This window comes from Gregarina niphandrodes (assembly GCF_000223845.1).
Source record: "Gregarina niphandrodes unplaced genomic scaffold scaffold00026, whole genome shotgun sequence".
In the NCBI taxonomy this organism is placed as follows: domain Eukaryota; phylum Apicomplexa; class Conoidasida; order Eugregarinorida; family Gregarinidae; genus Gregarina; species Gregarina niphandrodes.
In genome coordinates, this window is record NW_011645795.1 from 44,187 (window position 1) to 65,071 (window position 20,885).

Here is a 20,885-nt window from a genome sequence, read left to right on the forward strand (position 1 = left end):
CCGTTAGCGATGACTATGACGAGGAAGATTTGCTTTTCGGCGACGATGATGATGATGAGACTCGGCCTAACGCTCACGTGAGGGCAGAGTCGGTACACCATGACATGAATAAGCCAAGCCGGGGCGGGTTCCCGGGCTCCAACAGGTCTGAGAACGGATGGATCCCGACTCTCTCGGATCAGATCCTCGTTGGCGATGACTATGACGAGGAAGATTTGGTTTTCGGCGATGATGATGATGAGACTCGGCCGAACGCTCACGTGAGGGCAGAGTCGGTGCATCGTGGCGGTGTGAATAACCAAAGCGAAGAGAGGTTCTTTAAATCTGATGTGGTCCCAAGAAAGCTAGTGCAGAGAATGAGGAGCTTTGACCGGCATGGTGAAAGAATCCGTAACTGGAGTGGGGAGAGTGACGAGAGCGCTCTTCTGGAGGGGGACATTCTGGACGGTGGAGTGCAGCCTAGGGTGAACAGACAGTCTGGCAGGATGGAGGATGGTCCGTTTTACGCGGTTGGTGACGATCGTTTATTCCACGACTCTGGCTTACCTGGTAGCAGGAGTATACATATCCGTGAAGGCGGCCTCCCCGTTGCCCAAGCATCTGTGTGGGCTGACGATATGGGCGAGAGACAGGGGGGCGATAGGTGGGTAGACTTGCAGGAAGCGGAGGCGCCTTCGAATGTGGTTCCGATGATGCCCGATACGATTCGGGGTGAGAGGATGACTCCGTGGGGGTATGCAACAGATGTGACTCCGTGGAGTGAGCCAGCGGCCGATCGAAAGCCGTCGAAATCGGTATCAAGTGTGGATAAGATGTTTCAGCAGTCATCGAACACTTTAAAGAAGGTGATTTCGACCATTATGGGAGGTTCTGGTCGAGCTTCCGAGCCGGCCCCTACGGCGAACTCGGCTGAGCAGTTGGCCGAGAACCTGTCGGATCTACAGGTTTCTCAGACCTGGTCCGGCATTGAAAGATATGTGGAACAACAAAAGCAACAGCTCGACGACTATTTAGAGCAAATGGCAAAGGTATATAGTCAACCTAGTAAGCACCACCTATCTGCCTGTCACCCTCAACGGCCCTCCCTCACACCCTTGTTTATCTGTGCCACGATTCGAACGATTTCGACACACATGTGGGAAACCGTGTCTGGTTGTACTTCGATTTCTGTAGGTCCTAAGGAAGCGCGGAGTCGAGAGCAAGAGGACGCTAAACTTTCAGAGGAAACAAAGATCTTAGATCGTGTTTCCGCCCTCGTCAAGGAACGCCTTCGCGATTCGATTTCAGAGGCGGAAGTTCGCTGGCGAAAGGAACTCGAAAAGGAGACCGAAATGCGGAAGGCGGCAGAGGCTGAAACTGAGGCCTTGTTGAGGAAGGTTGCATCAGATAAGGAGGCACAGGAGGCGGCTGCGGAACGGGCAGCTGCGGAAAAAGCGGCTGCCGAGAAGCTGATTGAGGAAGCCTTGAGTAAAAAGACTTCTGCAGAACCTGTGGCCGCCGAAGCCATCCCGGAAGGAACTGGCTCTGGCGAAACGGACTCTGGGTCGCCGTCTGGGAAACTTTCAGGCTCGTCCAACCCGGCTGATGAAACAGCGAGTAACGTGGACGCAATGAACAACCTCAAACCAGTGAAGTCGGACGTTAGTAGCGGCACGAGTACAGACCCTTCGAGGATGGTGACGATAAAGGAGTTCATCGATTCCGTAGTAAGCTCCCTCCAACAGGTGGCCAGCAGAACCGAAGCACTCCAACGACGAAGTCTGGGGGATGCAGGGCGCCGCCTTGTTGCTGCTAACGGTCTTGTCGACGACTCCTACTACCCTACTGAGGATCTATATGAGCTGAAAGAATACTTATATGATCTGAACGAGTACGTGCAGGACCCTCGCTCTCCGTCGATTTACAATCAGGATGTCTACAACCAGAATGCCTACGGCCCGATCGTATACGACCGTGACGCACTGGTTGAGATGCCTCGGTACCGAGCTGGTCAGACTGTTTACCACCAGTATCCCGAGAACCGATTCCCTGGTGACGGATTCCTTGTTGACCACTCCCTTCTCGGCCAATCCCTGCTAGACCCATCCTTTGTCGACAACTCCCTTCTCGACCAACCCCTTGTTGACCAGGCACATGTTGCAGAGCCTCCGGTCGACCAGTCCTCTGTTGTTGACGAAGCTGCTGCCCACCGTAAGCCGGATGCACAATACCCGGTGGGTGGCTTGGTCGAACAGCAAGAGATGATTTCTGATGATAGAACCAAGGAGGTGGATGCGGGGAGTGTGATACATGTGGGAGCGTTTTCGAACGAGGTGCCTGTCGTGGTTCACGGAGGACTGGTTGAGGGAGGACTGGTTGAGGGAGGACTGGTTGAGGGAGGACTGCCTGAGGACTATGAGCCGGAGATGTACCCACTTGACACAGTGGCTGCCGTCCTGGCCGGTGACACTGCGGCGACTGGTGCCGATGAGAATGTTTGGGCAGAGAGGCCTGTAGTGACGTTGGACGGATTGTTGCCCACGGCATTGGACGACGTTTTGAGGTCGACGACGGGCGAGACGATCCTGAACGAGGACGGGGAGTGGGTCATATTTCAAGGCGTGAAGCCTGTGACGGTGGAGTACGAGAATCCCCGCGAGTTTCAAGCACAGGAGTCGAAGGAGGTGGCGTCGGTGGAGTGGGCTGACATGGCTGACGAGTGGGGCGGCATCCGGAACCAGCTGATTGGGAAGATTGCATCGTCGGTGGAGGATGTGAGCAAAACTGTGAACAACAATCCGCTGTCTGACATTGTAAAGTCGCTTGTGGAGGGGCTCGTGGAGTCCGGCCCTAAGCAAGTCCCAGCTCGCCCCATTGAGACCTCGTCGGCTTCGCTGGACGGAAATTCAGTTAAGGACCAGGTGGCTCAGAACGCCGCCAACATGCTGAGACAGATCAGCAACAAGGTCATCAACAGTGGACCCAAATTCAGACCTGGCGCTACTGAACTTGACATACAACATCCAAAACAGGAACCAGCCAAAACAGTCTCCACCGACGACTACTACTCTTCTCAGAGAGCAGCCAGAACTAGAAATTGGTTTTAGATAGTGTAGATAGACCAGATGGTCTGATGTACAGTCAAAACATACATACAGTGTTGGAAGCACACACATGCAGTGGGAACACACACACGCAGCCGGGAGCTGTAGAGATGCAGGAGACTGCACGACATTTCGCACCCGGTGTATGCGGTCAAATGACAGGTGCGCGCAGAAGACAAGCATCACTGATCGTTTTCATCTCACGTGGGCTCATGCAGGGCTGACGAAAAACGTGATCTCTAGTCACGGCTTCTCCAGCCATGGCATCTTCTAGGCGCGAATATCTAGTCGTGGTATCTGGCGGTGCTATCTGGTTGCGAACAAGGTCACGAATCCTTTCTATCTGAGGAGGCTGGTGGGTATCCAGCAGCGCGTTACTGCAGCGTTGGTACACATGTTGCTCGTCTGACCCGTCTAGGTGCAGAGTCTATAGGTGACGAATCGGCCGGCCGATTCTGACGGTCGAATGATTTTAACGACCTGGCCGCGTCGCAGACCAAAGTACCGGGCCACAGGATCCGTGGGCAGGATCCTGGGAAGCATGATGTCTCGAATCTTGTACTGGGCCAACAACTCTTCCTTCTCCTCATCTGAGAGCGGAATGTGACGCGGGACTAACTCGTGACGAGTAATGTTGACCAACAACTCTGCCTCCATGAAATACTCTATATGACGCTGGGGAGCCAGCTCCGCTATGGCGTTCCGGGCAAAAGCCGTCATCGAATTCAGAGCCACCAAAATCGCACTACTGATACCTCGCTCTTCCATCTTATCAGACAATCTACACACGGTTATGCACACGTTAATGGAAATGTGTTTTCCCTTTTCTCGGTCATGACATGCCGAAGACCGCGATGTGTCCCCCCCCCCCACACACCCCCATATCCAAGTCATGATCCTACTCCGATCATGAACCCCCCTTCCTCGCTTACTCCTTAATTGGTCGTACACCTGTTTTCTTCGGCTCATCCGAGAAGTATACGAGAATTTTCTGGTTCTCGTCGGTCCTTAAACTTCCCAACAACAGCATTTGTCCTCGTCTGAATAAACAAGAATACTGTTCGTGCCTGTCACCCTTACTGTCGGTTAGCCTCGTCGAACCGCCGCATGAAGTCCGGGAACGCCTCGTTTTTCTCGTGCTGGGAGACGATGTACCCCCGATCCTCGAGCATTTCGCAACACGTCTTGCGACATCGCCAAAACCGACGGACGTAGTCGTCACTCATGTGAATTTTTAAATCCTGCCGCTGGGCTGCCTGCAACCATCACGCCCGTTCCCGGGCTTCGTCGTTGGTGCTGGCTGAGTGTTAGGCCAGCCAGCTACGGTCCAGCGCTAGGTTCATCTCGGCGGGGCGGGGCGGGGCACACATATGGAAACGTGTCGGGCACACAACTTGTGGGCCACACGTGTTTAGTCGGGCCCCCCTGTTCGGCGGAATACAAATATGTAGTGGAACACAAGCATCTGGTTGAGCGCAAGTGTGTGGTGGGACAGACTTGTGTGGTCGAGCACGCGCACGTGGTCGTGCGTGCATGCTTTATCGAGGATATCCTACAGTGCCGCGGGGCAGGAACCCTGCGGAGTTTAAGGCAGGCCGCTACAGAGAGCCAGTGTAAGCACTGTTGTGGGAGGTGCACACATCCTTTGCGTTTTTCAGTGGTTTTGACGTGCTGTGTCCGCCAGCCGCGCGGCACCTAGTGCTGGCCCCCGAAGACGAACTGCGTCGCCGCTCGGCTTCCCCCTCGCGGCGGCCTGGGCTGTGCATCGACGAAATATGCACCTGCGGCCGCCACCACTGCGCGGCCGCCCCGCCCTCCCTACCCTTCACGGGCACCTCCACCTACCGGGACGTCTACCAACCCTTGAAGCCTGCGCCCCCGACCCAACTGCCGCCTCCCGCTCCCCCGCCACCATCCCTTCCCTTCGAAGGCACCTCCACCTATCGCTCAGTCTACGGACCCCAGGTCTTCCAAAGCGCACTCAAGGCAAAATCTGCCGAGCAACAACGACGAATTGCTGCCGCGAAACGCATGGGCCTACTCAACCCCGATGGCACACCCAAACTCGGACCCGACGGCAAACCCCTCTGCATCCTGGACAAAGACGGCATCCCCATCGCCACCAAAGACGGCGGACCCTTGCTAGACTCAAACGGCAAACCCATTCCAGGCACCGGCCTCGCAAATCGCATTGCTGAACCCACCCCCGAAACTAGGGACTTCGGCACCACCTACAATCAAACGTACCAGCCCAATCCCATCCATGTGTGTCCGGCTGCCAACCTCCCGACACCACCGCCCGCAGCGCACCCGTACACTCACACTTTCTGGGACTGCGCCAATCACGCTTGGTACTAACCGCTTTCAATCATCTGCTGTTAGCTACACCTTCTCCAAATAAAAATGGGTGCGCAATATGTTGTTCCCTGATCGGTGGTCCTGAAGCACCCACTGGAAATACTGCAGTGGCTTGTTGTCTTGTTCTTTTTTATCCCCTTCATCTATTCGTCGCCGAACCAGAGCTCTTGTCTCATACATCGTCACCTGGTGCTTCTCACTCGTCCGCTTTTGATAAAATACTCCTTCCGCGATTTTTGCTGTACAACTCCACGGACCCGTTTCAGGGTCCACTATCTCTACGGCCTCGTTCGAGTTCACGCAAATCGCCCCTTCCACAAACCTTCCCGCGGGGAAATGCTGCTTCTGCCACCACTTGGACTCCGCCACTGATCCAGCGCCCCTCACAGGCGACGAAGGCTCCGTAGACGCTTCGGTTGCACTCCTGGGCGATAATGCATTATCTTCTTGAAGTAATTGACTTTCATTAATTTGTTTCACAGGCCACTCCTTTCGGATTTCAAACAAACTTTCAGCGTTAACGACCAGGCGACGCTTAATCCCGCCTACTCCCAAGCGTTGTAGCATTGCCAATACCTCGTCCTTCCGCTTCTGTCGCTCGCGCCAAGTCCCTTGAATTTCATCGATGTCCCGAATAATCAGATCTTGGACCTCAGACGGTAGCTCGCCTAAACAGAGAAAATTGAAGAGACTTGACGCATATTACCGAGCCGATAGTCGATTTCCATATCAGGGACGCGATACAAAACTTGACAAAAGAAGGGAGCTTGGTGCGTTTTTGTCCCAGTAAAAAACGAGGATGTGTGCACACACGTTCGGTAATGTTTTGAATAAATATTGTTGGGTGGTCTAACTACACTAAGGGGTTAAAAAGGATCAGTATATAGTTGGAATCAAATCCTTGAAGGTCTGGCTAAAGTAGGGGGCGAGATTTCTTTCGCTGGAAGGCGAGTGGCGGCCGGATCAACAACAGGTCCTCTTGGTCCGTCCGCGATGGTTCGTCGAATGCGTATGGGTAGCGACAGTCCGGGAGCGTCCTCAGGTTCAAATCTGTCGGCTTCAGGCGGGGTTGCTCCATTCCTCTTTGACCGACGGTGAATAATGGCGCCGAAACAGCCGCCTTCAGGTCTTTTTCCAAGTTTCATCGTAAATGCTTTACAATGAGTGGATTCCAAAGAACAGGAGACAGTTCCAATTTCTTTTTTTCCAGCAACGATTTGGCTGTATCGTCATTGAGGATGGTTGCCAAGCATTCATCGTGGCGCGTGCAATTGGACAGTTTTTGGTCGGGCAGCGCGGGCTGAGTTTTGTGACAGATCTGGTGGTGAATCTCGGCTAGAGCATGGCTAATAGAGGCGAGGCAGAGATAAAACGGTTTCACGCCCCAGGCTTTGCTCATGAGCATTATTACTATCAGCCAACCCTTCCACATGTTTCCTTCCATAAGGTTGGCGCCAATAGCCGTTGTATATTTCGCTGCCCACAACAAGCTACCCCCGTGCCGCTTGAACTCGTCCTCCAGCTCTGGGTCGAAATGAGCCAGGAGAAGACTGGCTTTCGTTGCGAGCTCCTGCGCATTCACCTCCCAATCGTTTGGCGACCGCCAGAACCGGGGTAACAAATTCCGCACGGCACGTCCACTAAAAAAGAAGTCAGTCAGTACCCGTCCGTAGACCATCGACGACAGACCCGCCAGCAGCGGTAACCGCCCATCATCCGTGGCCGCCTTGACAAGACTTTCCACGTCTTGGTACCCAGGCCCACCTGGCCGTGAGACCAAGGCCCTAATTACCACCTGAAACGTTGATTCCCGGTCCGGATCCCGACCTGGCCGACCATGGCGACCAGAATTCGAGTTCGGCTTTTCACCCGAATCCTGGTCACCACGAATCCTGGTCGAGTCGCGACTGACAAGTGAGGCTGCGGTCTCAGCACACGTGCAAATTATATTCCTCAAAATATACAGGTGCGCTTGCTGGTAGGGCATGGTGTGTATATGATGCCACCAAAGGATCGCACCTAGCCACTGACGTCCCGCCCGGGTTGGCATCTGGCGAGCTACATCATCCACAATCACCTTCACGTCCCCCCTCAAAATGCGCCAACCTGATCCTGTTAACTCTGAGCAGTGAGCTGTGGCAAAGGAACTCAACTCGCGACAATGCGGCTCCAACTCACCTTGGTAAAACGGCCAAAGGTCGCACCAGTCCAATGCAACGTCTCCCGCCACCGTAGACAATCCTACTCCCGGTAGGCACCTTGACGGGGCAACGTTTGATTCAGATTTTAACGCACCGTCCGCTAGAATGCTTGTCTTGGAATCTGCCGCTGGTAGTCCTGCCGCTGGTAACCGTTCAGTATTCGGTAACTCTTTCGGAGCAGATAAGCCGTCAGCAGCGGTCAGCTGCTCTACGACTAAGAACTGGACTATAGCGGGTAGCTGATCAGTAGCTGGTAACTGCCCCGAATGAGGCAATTGCTCGACACCCCGCAACTGTTCAGCACCTGGCAACTGTTCTGCAGTTACCAACGCTTCAAGTGCTACTGGCAATTGTTCAGCTGCCCGTGAGTGGTCAAAAACCGTTGGTAACTGTTCAGGAGCTGGTAGTGGCTCAGTAGTCAGTGACTGTTCAGCCGAATCCGAAAGTCCTCCGCCTTTTGGAAGTACCGAAGCAGAAGTGGGGCTAGCAGCACAACCAGCCGAGTTTGCGAGGTTCTCAAGCTCGTCCTTCTGAGAGATCAACTGGCCTAGAGTGTCCAGTTTGGATGAACACGGCGGCATGGTGTGCCGGTCATTGGAAGGACATGACCTAGTCGGTGCACTGTTCATCCAGGTGTGCTCGGGTGGGCACCACGGCACGGCGTCTGCCGGTTGTTTGGTGGGGTAGTGCGGCACTGGTATCTCGACAACGATCTGCGCGTCAGTCTGCTTGAGATCAGAGACTTGAGACATCATGTTTGTGCCGTGCACCCCAACTTATCAGTCAAAGTCTTAGTCCTTCCTTGCAGTCATCCTTGCCGTTTTCCCGTCTCCACCGCTTACCTTACAGGAACCCTCAACTGGAAAAATCGTTCCTTCCAGTCCCCCTTTTCGTATGCGGTCACGCCATTCCCTCGTGGTACTCACGTACAGCTTTCTACCCACCCCCTCACGCAATGCACTTCTCACGAAGGCAGTGTACCTCTCAGGTACCACATTCTCTCACGCCGCACGTACATGTTCCCTCACGCCAGCTTTCCCTTACGCAACAGGCCGTCCGGCAGCATGAAGAGGCCCGGCCTCGTAGCCATTGTTCAACCTGTGGTCCGGTGTTGGGCCAGTGGATTTTGGGGCATTAAAAAATTAAGTGTCAATGAGTTGCGAGTCGGATGTGCTATTCAATGCTCCTTGGGGTCACGAGGTGACTAAGGAGAAGCCTTTGGAATTCGTGCAGGAGGGTTTTGATATACAGATTGTGCAGTTGACTTTGTTGGAGGGCAAGGACTGCACAGTGTACTTGGAGGACACGGTACGTGACATTTGCATCGGTCGGTTGGTATACCCCTATGCAGTGAATATCCAATCGGAGATGGTGTGTGTGGACTCCTTTAAGATGAAGTTGGTGACGAGCGACGAGAGTTGTAAGGTTGCCGTGCTCGGTATGTGTAGTCTCCCCGAGGGTGACAGCGAAGACGAGTGCATGGACGACGAGTGCATGGAAGCTTGTTGCAACAGCGACCTGGACGAAGTCTCTACTGACGAGGAAATGGCTGACGGAGCACCCTCCAAGGCAGGCCTCATGATTGAGGAAGTGGAAGGAGACAGTCAAGACGAAGAGGACGACGACAGCGAGGAGAATGACAGCGAGCCCGAGAGTCTTTTGGACGAAGAGGCCGAGGAAGCCGCTGCTGCCAAGGAAGCCGCTGCTGCCAAAGAAGCTGCGGAAGCTGCTGCCAAGGAAGCCGCTGCTGCCAAGGAAGCTGCTGCTGCCAAAGAAGCTGCGGAAGCTGCTGCCAAGGAGGCTACAGCCAAGAAAGCTGCTACCACGTCCAAGGACAAGAAGAAAAAGTCAACTGAGGTGATCAAGGAAGTACCCAAAAAGAAGTCTGAGAACGCCAAGACTGAGAACGTCAAGACCGAGAACGCAAAGACCGAGAAGAGCAAGACTGACTCAGAAAAGAGCAAGACTGACTCAGAAAAGAGCAAGAAGGGCGAGGTGGCAGCAGATACAAAGTTGGGTGTGAAGAAGCACTTGGGTCAGGGTTTGTCGTACCAGGTCTTGACGGCTGGGTCCGGCTCCATGCTGACGGTTGGCAAGCGGGTGGTAGTCAAGTACGTCGGTACCCTCGCGTCGAACGGGAAGAAGTTTGACGCCGGTCTGCTGAAGTTTGTGGTAGGCAACGGCGACGTTATTAAGGGGTTCGACAAGGGTGTAATCGGAATGTTGCCTAATGAAAAACGCCGTCTTCTTATCCCCTCCAAGCTCGCTTATGGCAACCAACGCGTCGACCGCATCCCTCCCAACAGCGATCTGGTCTTCGACATTACCCTCTTAGAGATCCGCAAATAACCTGCCTGTAACCCTCCTAGAGATCCTGTAACTAAGTCCAGGTCCAATTCCACAATTTTAGTCCAATTCCACAATTTTAGTCCACAATTTAAGTCCACAATTTTAGTCCACAATTTTAGTCCACAATTTTAGTCCACAATTTTCGGTTCAACAACCTCCTTTCAGCTGTAGAACCATATGCAATGTAGCCCCTGCCGTCACCCCACTTTTCTCCAGTACGTCTTCGTCGTTCATCTGACGGCCGTTGAAGATCAAACGAACTTGCTGTGGAACTATTCCTTCCTTTTCCTAAAACACGCGCCATGCTCTTCTTGCTTGTGCCCTCATCTAATCGCTCTTTTTCTTGCGCCACATGTTCGTAATCGTGCCTCGCCCGCTGGTGCATCGCGCACTTGCGGGTGCATCGCGCACTTGCGGATTTCATGTAGCCCTCGCACTTGCCGCTTATGGGCAGCTGGTCCGATCCGGCTTGGAAACTGCCATGAACCTGGGGACTTCTTCGCACTTGTTACCAGTCATTCTAGTCACCATTCATTCTAGTAGCCATTCATTCTAGTAACCAGTCACTCCAGTAACCAGTCATTGAAGACATTCATACCTCCGCTCACGTTGCTCAGTTGTGTCATTTCCCGCTGTAATGCTTACCTGTATCAGCTCCTTTACCTCGAGGGCCGTACTGTATGGCTCCACGTTGAGCTCAAAGCGCAGATTGCTGATAGACCGTATGTGGATTTGCATTCTAATTTAGTACTTCGCCAGTGGGTTAAAAATAACCCACGGTGGCCAGACCAGTGCTACTATGGGAATTTATTATGGGAATGAGATTATAAAGTAACAGAACAAATATTACTAATAATTAGCAGAAGGATTTAAAATCTTATAACTGTCTGATAGGGGGCGATAAAAAGGAGCTCTTTACATGCACTTCTTGTGTACAATTACGGGGCCGCACTCTTCGTATTCATCGGCAGTGATCCACATGTTCTGGAAGGTAGTGAGGGACGATAGAATGGAGCCACCGATCCAGACAGAGAACTTACGTTCGGGAGGGGCGATGACCTTGATGCCAACGGTGGAAGGAGCCAAGTCTGTAAGTTCCTTGGTCATTCTTTCACCGATGCCTTCGTACATGGTGGTTCCGCCGGAGAGCACGACATTGCTATAGAGGTCCTTTCGGATATCAACGTCGCACTTCATGACGGACTGGAAAGTAGTGTGGTGAACACCTTGGGCTTCTCGGCCGATGAGAGACGGTTGGAACAAGGCCTCCGGGGTCTGGAAGCGTTCTTTGCCGACGCTGATGACGTTGCCGTCAGGGAGTTCGTAAGTCTTCTCAACTTCGTCAGATTCCTCGGCCTTCTTGAGCTCTTCATCAAACTCAAGAGCGATGTAACACAACTTCTCCTTGATGTCACGGACAATTTCCTTCTCAGCCGAAGTGGTAAAGGCGTGGCCTCTCAAGTGCAGAAGAGTCATCATGTACTCAGTCAAGTCACGGCCTGCAAGGTCGAGACGCATGACAGCGTGGGGCAAGGCGAAACCGTCGTAGATGGGAACGGTGTGGCTGACGCCATCGCCGCTATCCATGACGATGCCAGTGGTTCTTCCGGAGGCGTACAAGGAGAGCACGGCCTGGATAGACACATAGGTAGCGGGACAGCTGAAATTTTCAAACATCATCTGGACCATCTTCTCACGGTTCGCCTTGGGGTTAAGGGGCGCCTCAGTTAAGAGAACGGGGTGCTCCTCGGGAGAAATACGGAGCTCGTCGTAGAAAGTGTGGTGCCAGATCTTCTCCATATCGTCCCAGTTAGTAATAATGCCGTGGGCAATCGGGTAAGTAAGCTGTAGCACACCGCGCTTCGCCTGAGCTTCGTCGCCCACGTAGGCTTCCTTCTTCTCCATACCAACCATGATACCAGCATGCTTAGGCCGACCAATGATGGAAGGGAAAACGTTGGAAGGAGCATCCTCACCAGCGGCACCTGCCTTCACCATACCAGAACCGTTGTCGACAACAACTGGGGCTTGCTCCTCGTCGGCCATGTTAACTGATGAATGGATGATTGATTGGTTTTAGTCGATCTGTATATTTTTTTATATCCAGGGTACCCTAGACACCTGGTCTCGTTTTATTTCCGGTCGCACACGCCCGCACACATAACCCTAAGGATTTTCTCATGTAAACGCAAGCCTATCCGCCAGGCCTCATCGACTAGTATCCGCCAGGCCTCATCGACTAGAACCCCAGAGGCTTCAAGTTTAAAGACGTTCAGTACAAGGTTAAAAGACGTTCAGGCTGGGGTCCATGTTTACCTCCAAGTTTACCACCCGTTAGGGTCATTTCGTCTCCAACTTACAAGCGGCCCAGTCGGGGTCTCTACTGCGGGTGGATAGCAGCCGTGAGTTCCTAGCGGGCGGGCTGTGAAGGACACCTTACTGAGTGGTCCAAAGGACATCCTGGCCCCTCAACGGTGGCTGGATCAGTGTGTTCGCTCAATGTGAAACACGTGTGTTTTGAAAAAATTGTTTAGCGACGGGTTAGAGTTTGCCGAAGCCGAACCGAATCTGGTGGTCGGTCGGGAAGAGGGTTAGACCGACTGCTAAGTTGTTGTTTGGTTTTTCTCTGTTTTTGTTCTTCTTGTCTTTGGATAGGAAGCCGAAGCAATCTTTCCACCAAGAATTTTGTTTAGTTGATTTGGCAACTTTCTTACCAGTATCTTCCATTATGAGGTCTCCAGGGGGTAGATGTATTTCCCATTGGCGTTTGCGTTTGGCTAGACTGCTTCCCTTGAGGATAATTTGGGTCCATCTGAGAACACGTTGAGCGGTGATGAGTCGGTACCAGTCTCTTGCTGATTCGGTTGGGTTCTTCGGGTTGGCTCTGGCCAGTCGTTCTCTTCCAGCAATAAATTGGTCAAGACTTTTCCATGCACCGGACCAAAGCTTGTTCAGGTCCTTAGAGTCGCAAACGGGCAGCCTTGTTGACTTACGTTCATTATAACCCACAGTAAACTGCCAGAGAGATTGGGGGTCGTATGTCTGGAGTTCATCCATGCACTGAAACACTTCGCACAAGCTCATGATGGACTGTTGTGCGGCGTGTCGCTGACTCTCAGCTCTACTTAACTGGTTCAATATCTTCAACCGGTTCTTCAACAATGTCTCTTCATTCACCGACTCGAACGCCTTGAACTCAATCAGTTCATGACACTGAGTCGGATGACTTCCAAAAAAAGTAAAACTCCGTCCAAGTCGATTGCGGCATAGCGCCATACAACCTTCGCAACTACAGTCACTCGAAGATGACGAATTCCGGCTCTTCGGACGAATTTTCGGACGAATCTCAACATGCTCCTCTCGGGTCCCGGACACGTTCAGATGACGCATCTCCCAGTCCAACAACTCGTCGTGATCCAGAGCCGTGCAAGGAACTGCAAACGTGAAGCACTTCTCTACCGCCATATGAAGCTGAATCCACAGGTCACGGATTTCAGACCGCACATCCCGCAAATTCGTCTTTGAACCCGTACATTTACCACCTACAATAGCCCAGGCATTCACCCAAGCAACCAGATAGGCGGAGCAACTACCACATTGTCAGGGATATGTGCAACCTCAAGAAGAAAAAACGCAAGAGGGGTGGCCGGCTTACCTTTGGTTCTTCTCCTGTGCAGAGGCTGTTCCAGGCGGCTAAGGACGTAATCCTTGTTTGGTCCTGTGATGTTATCCTTGACCAATTGTAGGAACTTCGCTTGACGAACTCGCACCTTCATCGTTCGTTCTTCTCGACTAGGCATCGCTGGGAGCCGATCCATTACCTGAAGTCTAGCACCGTCGTACAGCGCAAAGTAGGGCTTCATTGCTTGTTCGAATCGGGCCAGAAGGGCCTCCGTTGCACACGCACAGTTGATTATGTCTGTTGTGCTGACTCGTTTGGTTGCGAGGTAGCTGTTAAGCTCTCGAAATCGCTTCATTAGAGGCTTCATCTCGGGGACCGCACGGCCCACGTTTTTCAGAAAGTCGTTGGCCCAATTCACGTAACCCCTTCTTCGGCTCACAGACACGGACCAGTTCAACAAATTCCGGGGAGATTGGATGAGGCCCAGGGAGCGAGATGAAGGAGTCAACTGGAACGGCAATGTGACCCGGGCTTCCAGACTCCCGGGACCCAAGCACTGCGCCGTCAGCCGCGACCGCACTGTAAGCGCTTGAAGAACTACCTCCAACACCAAGTCTACCCTCTCACCACTCCCCTGACAGCCACGCATTTTTCGCGATTTAAAATATTGGTTGATGCGTGCACGGGGCCCACCACCCTGTGGAATAATACACACGCGGGGGTGAACATCTGCGTCATGAAATTGCGATAACGGTGATCGTGGAGTCAGTTATCAAAACCCTACTTCCGGTAGTAGAATCGAAATCATGGGCAATGGAGTCATGCCGAGTCGATTGTCTCGCATGAGATTTGCACTTACTTCCGGGCCGTGGACCGCGCATTCGGTAAAAGTGGCACTGAATCCAGGCTCCAAAAAGCTGGGGCAGACATGGGCAAATTTAAACGCAGTTTCCGCGACTGCCCAGCACACTGTGTTTTGTGACACTGAAAGCAGCACCCATGTTATCGAGAGCAATCGAAAAGGCTAAGCAATCCAAAAGGCTCCATTTTCGGGCAGCTGGTGACATGTTTTATAAATGAACCGATCCGCAGCTGCCGGAGATCTGTTCGAAAAGTTGGTTCACACTCGTGTGCGTGTCGCTGGTTAGAATGCGCTCCTCGTTTGCATGCCGTTTAATCTGAGTAGGACTGTAGTGTATTTTAGTGATGAGATGACAATTCGTTTGTTGGAGTGTTGGAGGAGAGATTCTTCGTGTTCGTCTGTTTTAGAAGAGAACGATCGTGAGGAAATTAGGAGTTTGTTACAACGTCATGGAATAGGTACGGACATGGTTGGCGAAGACCTGGCGTCCCGTAAGGCGGTGCAGTTGACTATGGCAGCATTGGCGATAGCAAAGCACATGCATGTTCTGGAATTGACATTAGAGCAAGGTGACCGAGAGAACGTAGAGTTAGTAGAGCAGTTGAATGAGAAAGACCAGATGTTGGCGGAGAATGAGAAGAAGTATGATCAACTGTTATTGCAGCACAAGGCGGAAATAGCTCGGTTAGAAGCAATGCTGGATATCGACTTCAACAAGCAGTCGAGTAGTTTGGGTCCGCCAACGACGATGGCATCCGGTTTTTGTTCGTCTGCTTTCCGTTCTGTGGTACTCATGCCGGAGACAGCTCACGACCCCTACATCCCTGTGGCGTCGAATAGCCGTCACTCGAATAAGGGCCGGGTCTCGAACGCGGGACGTGCGTCCGCTAGCCGGCCGTCCAATGTCCAGTCGTCGGATGAATGGAGTACGGATGAAGAGGGACGCAATCAAGAGCTCTTGAGCGCTGTACAGGATTTAAGAACCATAAAAGCAGAACTGGATGAGGCTCGGGTCTTGCTGGATGATTTAGGGAGGGAAAAGTATGAGCTGGAGCAAATAGTTTCCGAGAAGGAGGAAGTTAATGCTACGTTACTCAATGAACTGAATTACCTAAAGAAGAGACTGGGTGATGACGACAAAAATGATGGAACGGTGCCTTGTGAGAACTGCAGAATGCTAATGGAGAATTGGGACCGACTGTCCGTCGAGATGAAGAGCATGACGGCTGAAAATAAGCTACTGGCCGACGAGCTTAAGGCGATGGGCCTCGAGATGACGGTACTAGAGCAGGCCTTATTATGGGAAAGAGAAGGCCATGAGGAGTCCTGTCGGGAACTGCTAGATCAAAGTCAAATGCATGAAGAAGAAACCAAAAAGTTTGCAAACGAAATTAGCGACATGCAAAATAAAATACAGAAATATAACACCAAGAACAATGAACTAAAGGACAGAGTAAGCGAACTCAAAAACCAGCTTCAAATCAGGGAGAATGGCAGTGATGATTTGCAAGTTGTCAATGGTCTGAAGAAGGAGATTAGCTCTTTAGAACATCAACTTCAAAATGTTAAGGAGGAGTTAACTGGTGTCCAAAGCCGGGCGAGTGAGGACGAGAAAAAATTAATTGAGCTCATAGATAAGGAGACCGATTATATGAAGACAATCCAGCAGCTAACTGCGAAGCTGGCTGAGATCAAGTCGTTACCCGCTCCTCCAATTACTCCAAAAGTGGAGATTGTTGAGGATCTTTCGACCCCTAGGTCTTGTGAGTCAATGGATTCTAAGGAGAACAAGCTCAAGAAGAAGGTTGAGTTTCTACAGAGCAAGTTGGATAGCACGGCTTCCGCTCTGACGGCAACTCGCACTGAGATGAAGGGTGTGCTCGAGAAGCAAGCGGTGATGCAGCAGCGGTCAGAAGAGAGGGTTAATCAGTGCCAGACAACCATGCGTGAACTGGAAATTGCGCTGGACGGACTTCGAGCACAGAATAAGTCACTTACGCAACGTATCGACGAGGTTCTGCAACAGAAGCGAGAGGCGGACCTAAAGAAAAGGGAATTGGACCGACAGTTCGAGAGACAGAAGGCTGATCTTGAAAGGATTAAAAACGAAAGCGAAAGGATGAGGACCGAGGCCATAGACGAGCTGGAAATGCTGCACCGCAAATTGAGTGAAATGGAAAGCAAGTCTAATGTAAGATGTGCCGACTTCAAAACTCGAATTCAGGAGCTCCAACTGGATGCACAAGTATCGGAGAAGGCCAAGATTCGAGCAGAGGATCAACTACAGGACTTGATTGGCAAATTGAAGCTCCAAGAAACGGAGAAGAACCTAGTCACCAAGAAGCTGCGTGCCTGGCTAGGTGAACTCCAACAGTATCACCAAGACTGTGAAGTCGCACAGTACTCCCGGGGGTACAGCAAGGAATCGGCTGGGCTGGTCAAGAAGGTCTCCAGCGGTCCCCACCTGCATCGAGTAAACTCCTCCCATGCAATTGGTGCAACCCAGGCCCCGACAAGTGGTAGCAGTGGTGAGCGTGGGGTCAGGAAGCTAACTTGCGTAAGTCGCGCAAGAACCTCTTTCGGCTACTCTAAATCTATGAGTGAGTCTAGATCCATCTCTAGACCCATATCTGAGTCAAGACCCATACCTGAGTCAAGACCCATACCTGAGTCAAGACCAATACCTGGGTCAAGACCCACGCACGAGTCTTCGTCTACCTTTGGTTGCCGATCCATACAAGACTCCAGATCTACGTACGAGTGTAGATCCGTCACCGATTCTAGAGGAGAAGAGTCTGCTCTACCGCTAGCAGCGGTACCACTTAGAATTTCTGCTATGGGTTCACCATTGGCTTCTGCTTGGGTTCTGAGTGACCTTTGTGAGGAGACTATGGCGTTAGCAGTGCCTATTGTCGAGGATATGTTCCTCATAAAGAATGCATTAGATAACGAGTCTCTCCGGGAGACCTGCCAGCCGCGGACGGACCCTGGAAGGAGGATATGGACCCAGATTCTGGCTTCTGTCCAAGAGTCTACCCAAGCACGGAAAGGGCATTCGGACGGGACTAAGCGAGTCCGACGCCGTGATATTGTAAGCTTCGGAGCAGGCTGGGAACGTGTGACGAAAGAGAGACATAAGTGGCCGGACAGCTTTACGTTTTGCTTGGAGATTTCTTACAACCTTATTGATAAAGGTCTAGAGGAAACAGTTCGCACCTGGACTTGTCGACGAGGACCGCCTGTCATGGAGATCATGTCCAATCGCGTTCTCTATTGCGAAGACTTCGCAGCCAGTGGCAACGACGCACTACCAACAGTCACCTTCAGCGAAAGGTGGTCCAGAGAGGATGGGCCACCCGCCATACACTCCACGGAAGTCATTAACCATCTTACGCACGCGAAGTAGCGCGCACGCACGCGAGGTAGCGCGCACGCACGCGAAGTAGCGCGCACGCACGCGAAGTAGAGCGCACGCGCGCGACTTACTTTTTGGTCTGGGTAATTTCGGTTTAAGCTCGGTTAGGTTCACTTTAGGTTTTGGGGACTGTGCTGCTGGGATGCCGGACCACATGTTGTACTCAAAGTCCACGAGGTCAACTGGATTTGTTCACGACGGACGCTTAGACCTGAGCCTAGGTCTGTTCAGAGCATTGTTTGTGGCTATTGGCATTGCTTATAATACATGGACTCGCAACACGCGGACTGGCCTAGTCGGTCCTAAAAAGCTTGGTCGTGAGGGAAGTAATTTAACTGGTTTTGGGCTGAGAAAGGGAGGGGTGGGGACTGAGGGGATATTCTTGGGCCGAAATTATGGATGAGGTATCCCACTTTGTAACAATAGCAGATGTAGAGCAAGCAACCGGTGGCATATACAGCAAGGAATTCATTGGACTCTTCAAAGACATAAATGATGACCCGAGAACGGTGGGCTACGAGAAATCCGTGGAAGGGAACCCGCTTAACATCCAGTCTTGGCTCCAATATATCAACGTAAGTGCTGTAATGTGTGCTGTAGTGTGTGCTATAGTATGTGCTATAGTGTGTGCTATAGTGTGTGCTATAGTGTGTGCTGTAGTTTTGGTGTCAATATGTTCGTTTCAGTTCAAGCGTAATGCAAGTTATGGATGTCGTATCCTACTGTTTCTGCGTGCCTTGAGATACAGTCCCATGTCGTATAAGCTTTGGATGCGCGTTTTGAGGGAGGTGGATAGGTATATTGTCGAATTTTACGCGTCAAGAGAGGAGTTAGCATCCTCCGAGAATGAGGATCGTGAGGCTGTGTTGGACTTCTTGGAGGCCATTTATCGGAAGGGAATGAGTCACATGTACAAGTACCCTAAGGCCCGTTTGATGTACACGCGAATGTTGTGGGAGGTTCGTGGTAGGATAACCGGAACGCGGCGGGAGTTTGACGACGTGTTGCGCACGCTACCAATAACACAGCATCATTTGGTTTGGCCGGCTTATATAAAGTTTGTGAAGGAATCAAGGTGTCCGTCCACATGCTTGAGTGTGTATAGACGGTGTATCCAATTGATGCCGGAGTATCGAGAGGACTTCGTAAGGTTCTTATTGGAGTTAGAGATGTGGACTCACGGTATTAAGCAGCTGTCGCAATTATGCTTAAGTTCGAACTACACGGGAACCTGGAGTCGTCGGGACATGTGGAAGACGTTATGTCAATTACTATGCGAACACCCGCATGCTATAACTACTGTGGAGAGCGAACGGTTAATACGGCTAGGAGTCAGCCAATTTACGTCGTCAGTTGCTTCACTATGGTGCGGTCTAGCTGGTTACTATAGTGCGCTGAACGAATTTGATTCTTGTATAGCCATATACGAAGAGGCCCTGGGCACTGTCGAGACAGTGGAAGACTTTACGACTATTTTTAAGAGCATAACGGGATACCTGAAGGCAACCGCTGAGAAACTCATGGCTCAAAGTAATGAGCGAGGGCAAGAAGAAGAATTAACCATTGAATACATACTCGAAAAACTGGAATACTTGCTGAAGCATAGAGGCGATTTGCTATCCTTAATGCGCATTCGAAAAAATCCTCATGATGTATATGAATGGCTTAATCGTGCTTATTACTTTATGCGCGATGATGACCACCAAACTGATGGTGATAGTGGTAGAAAATATGACCATACCAAAATCCCAGATATACAAAAGGTCCTGGAAGTCTTTGATGAAGCCATACGAACAATCGATCCAATTCGCGCTACCGGTCCTTACAGCGCTATATGGATCGAGTGTTCGTCCTTACTAGAAAAACTAGATCGTACTGATGAGGCTAGACAACTACTAGAAAGGGCAGCGCATCATGCAAACAAAAATGTAGAAGGACTAGTTTCCATATGGTGCGAACGAATTGAATTGGAAATTAGATGCTTATGTTATAATCAAGCATTACACTTAGCTAGATTAGCAATTAGTCGAACCTACTATAAGAAAAAACTAAAAGCCGATGACGGCAAAGGGACAGATATGAATGATAGTCATAATCAGGATAATGACGATAGCGATGAAAGGACATCAATACTTAGATCGCGTTTATGTAAGTCTGTTAGGCTGTGGGCTATCCTGTTTGATCTGGAGCTATGCTTTGGAACAGATCTCACAATAAAGGCTGCCTTCGATCAGATGATGGCATATAAAACTGCTACTATACCGCAGATATTATGTTTTGCGGTGTATGCTGAGAAGCATCATAGATTTGAAGAAGCATTCCAAATATATGAAAAAGCAATTACCTTGTATCACTGGCCCCAAGTTGGAGAATTATGGCTGGAATATTTATCTAAGTTCTGTAGTAGATACCGAAAGAAGAAGATAGAAAGGGCTAGAGAATTATTTGATAAAGTTACTAGTCAAGCTCCCGCAACAGAAGCTTGGAGATTTTATTTTATGTATGCGAGGTTTGAAGAGCAGTTCGGACTAATACGGAATGCTCTTTCGATACTACATAAAGCCGCTAGTCATGTCCAGGACCAGGAGAAATTTGACGTGTACAAAATCCTAATTGCATGGTCTGCCAAGTACTTTGGAATTACAGCCACCAGACCTATTTTCCAGGAGGCTCTTACGGTCCTGCCGGATAGCGATCTCGTGTCTATGGGACTCAGATTTGCTGAAATGGAATTGACTGTTTTGGAAACAGATCGCGCGCGCGCTATTTTCGAACACGTTTCTCAATTCACCAGATCCGCTGATGATGAGCTCTGGCAGCGTTGGAGTGATCTTGAGTTGAGGCATGGCACTGACAGCACCTTTGCCGATATGTTGCGTAAAAAAAAGGCTGCCACTCTCTTTGTTCATCAGGCGGTAGAGACTTAGTTCCTTGACAGCGCGACACTCTTTTATGCCGATCTGGCCAGCTGCTAGATCCAACTGCTTGATCTTTC

The 20,885-nt window shown here is 51.2% G+C and overlaps 11 protein-coding genes across 11 annotated transcripts; 5 read left to right on the forward strand and 6 right to left on the reverse strand.

Moving 5' to 3' along the window:
• Nucleotides 1–104: 104 nt before the first annotated feature.
• GNI_113420 (hypothetical protein) lies at nt 105–3,086 on the forward strand (the record flags this gene model as incomplete). The annotated part of the gene is made up of 1 exon (XM_011133272.1): nt 105–3,086. One exon carries the CDS (start codon nt 105–107, stop codon nt 3,084–3,086), a length of 2,982 nt encoding a protein of 993 aa, XP_011131574.1.
• Nucleotides 3,087–3,497: 411 nt separating this feature from the next.
• Nucleotides 3,498–4,309, reverse strand: GNI_113430 (putative DNA-directed RNA polymerase II; the record flags this gene model as incomplete). The annotated part of the gene is made up of 3 exons (XM_011133273.1): nt 3,498–3,864; nt 4,016–4,123; nt 4,164–4,309. The coding sequence occupies 3 exons, from the start codon at nt 4,307–4,309 to the stop codon at nt 3,498–3,500; spliced, it is 621 nt and encodes a 206-aa protein (XP_011131575.1).
• An 805-nt stretch (nt 4,310–5,114) lies between these two features.
• On the forward strand, nt 5,115–5,441 carry GNI_113440 (hypothetical protein; the record flags this gene model as incomplete). Its single annotated transcript, XM_011133274.1, has 1 exon — nt 5,115–5,441. The coding sequence occupies one exon, from the start codon at nt 5,115–5,117 to the stop codon at nt 5,439–5,441; it is 327 nt and encodes a 108-aa protein (XP_011131576.1).
• Nucleotides 5,442–5,465: 24 nt separating this feature from the next.
• On the reverse strand, nt 5,466–6,169 carry GNI_113450 (hypothetical protein; the record flags this gene model as incomplete). Its single annotated transcript, XM_011133275.1, has 2 exons — nt 5,466–6,109; nt 6,148–6,169. 2 exons carry the CDS (start codon nt 6,167–6,169, stop codon nt 5,466–5,468), a joined length of 666 nt encoding a protein of 221 aa, XP_011131577.1.
• A 413-nt stretch (nt 6,170–6,582) lies between these two features.
• GNI_113460 (hypothetical protein) lies at nt 6,583–8,394 on the reverse strand (the record flags this gene model as incomplete). The annotated part of the gene is made up of 1 exon (XM_011133276.1): nt 6,583–8,394. The coding sequence occupies one exon, from the start codon at nt 8,392–8,394 to the stop codon at nt 6,583–6,585; it is 1,812 nt and encodes a 603-aa protein (XP_011131578.1).
• Nucleotides 8,395–8,794: 400 nt separating this feature from the next.
• On the forward strand, nt 8,795–9,991 carry GNI_113470 (peptidyl-prolyl cis-trans isomerase; the record flags this gene model as incomplete). Its single annotated transcript, XM_011133277.1, has 1 exon — nt 8,795–9,991. One exon carries the CDS (start codon nt 8,795–8,797, stop codon nt 9,989–9,991), a length of 1,197 nt encoding a protein of 398 aa, XP_011131579.1.
• Nucleotides 9,992–10,106: 115 nt separating this feature from the next.
• On the reverse strand, nt 10,107–10,729 carry GNI_113480 (hypothetical protein; the record flags this gene model as incomplete). Its single annotated transcript, XM_011133278.1, has 2 exons — nt 10,107–10,467; nt 10,590–10,729. The coding sequence occupies 2 exons, from the start codon at nt 10,727–10,729 to the stop codon at nt 10,107–10,109; spliced, it is 501 nt and encodes a 166-aa protein (XP_011131580.1).
• A 177-nt stretch (nt 10,730–10,906) lies between these two features.
• GNI_113490 (actin) lies at nt 10,907–12,037 on the reverse strand (the record flags this gene model as incomplete). Its single annotated transcript, XM_011133279.1, has 1 exon — nt 10,907–12,037. One exon carries the CDS (start codon nt 12,035–12,037, stop codon nt 10,907–10,909), a length of 1,131 nt encoding a protein of 376 aa, XP_011131581.1.
• Nucleotides 12,038–12,532: 495 nt separating this feature from the next.
• GNI_113500 (hypothetical protein) lies at nt 12,533–14,262 on the reverse strand (the record flags this gene model as incomplete). The annotated part of the gene is made up of 2 exons (XM_011133280.1): nt 12,533–13,533; nt 13,647–14,262. 2 exons carry the CDS (start codon nt 14,260–14,262, stop codon nt 12,533–12,535), a joined length of 1,617 nt encoding a protein of 538 aa, XP_011131582.1.
• Nucleotides 14,263–14,689: 427 nt separating this feature from the next.
• On the forward strand, nt 14,690–17,881 carry GNI_113510 (hypothetical protein; the record flags this gene model as incomplete). Its single annotated transcript, XM_011133281.1, has 2 exons — nt 14,690–14,756; nt 14,883–17,881. 2 exons carry the CDS (start codon nt 14,690–14,692, stop codon nt 17,879–17,881), a joined length of 3,066 nt encoding a protein of 1,021 aa, XP_011131583.1.
• A 404-nt stretch (nt 17,882–18,285) lies between these two features.
• On the forward strand, nt 18,286–20,817 carry GNI_113520 (putative pre-mRNA-splicing factor SYF1; the record flags this gene model as incomplete). The annotated part of the gene is made up of 2 exons (XM_011133282.1): nt 18,286–18,465; nt 18,577–20,817. 2 exons carry the CDS (start codon nt 18,286–18,288, stop codon nt 20,815–20,817), a joined length of 2,421 nt encoding a protein of 806 aa, XP_011131584.1.
• Nucleotides 20,818–20,885: the final 68 nt, after the last annotated feature.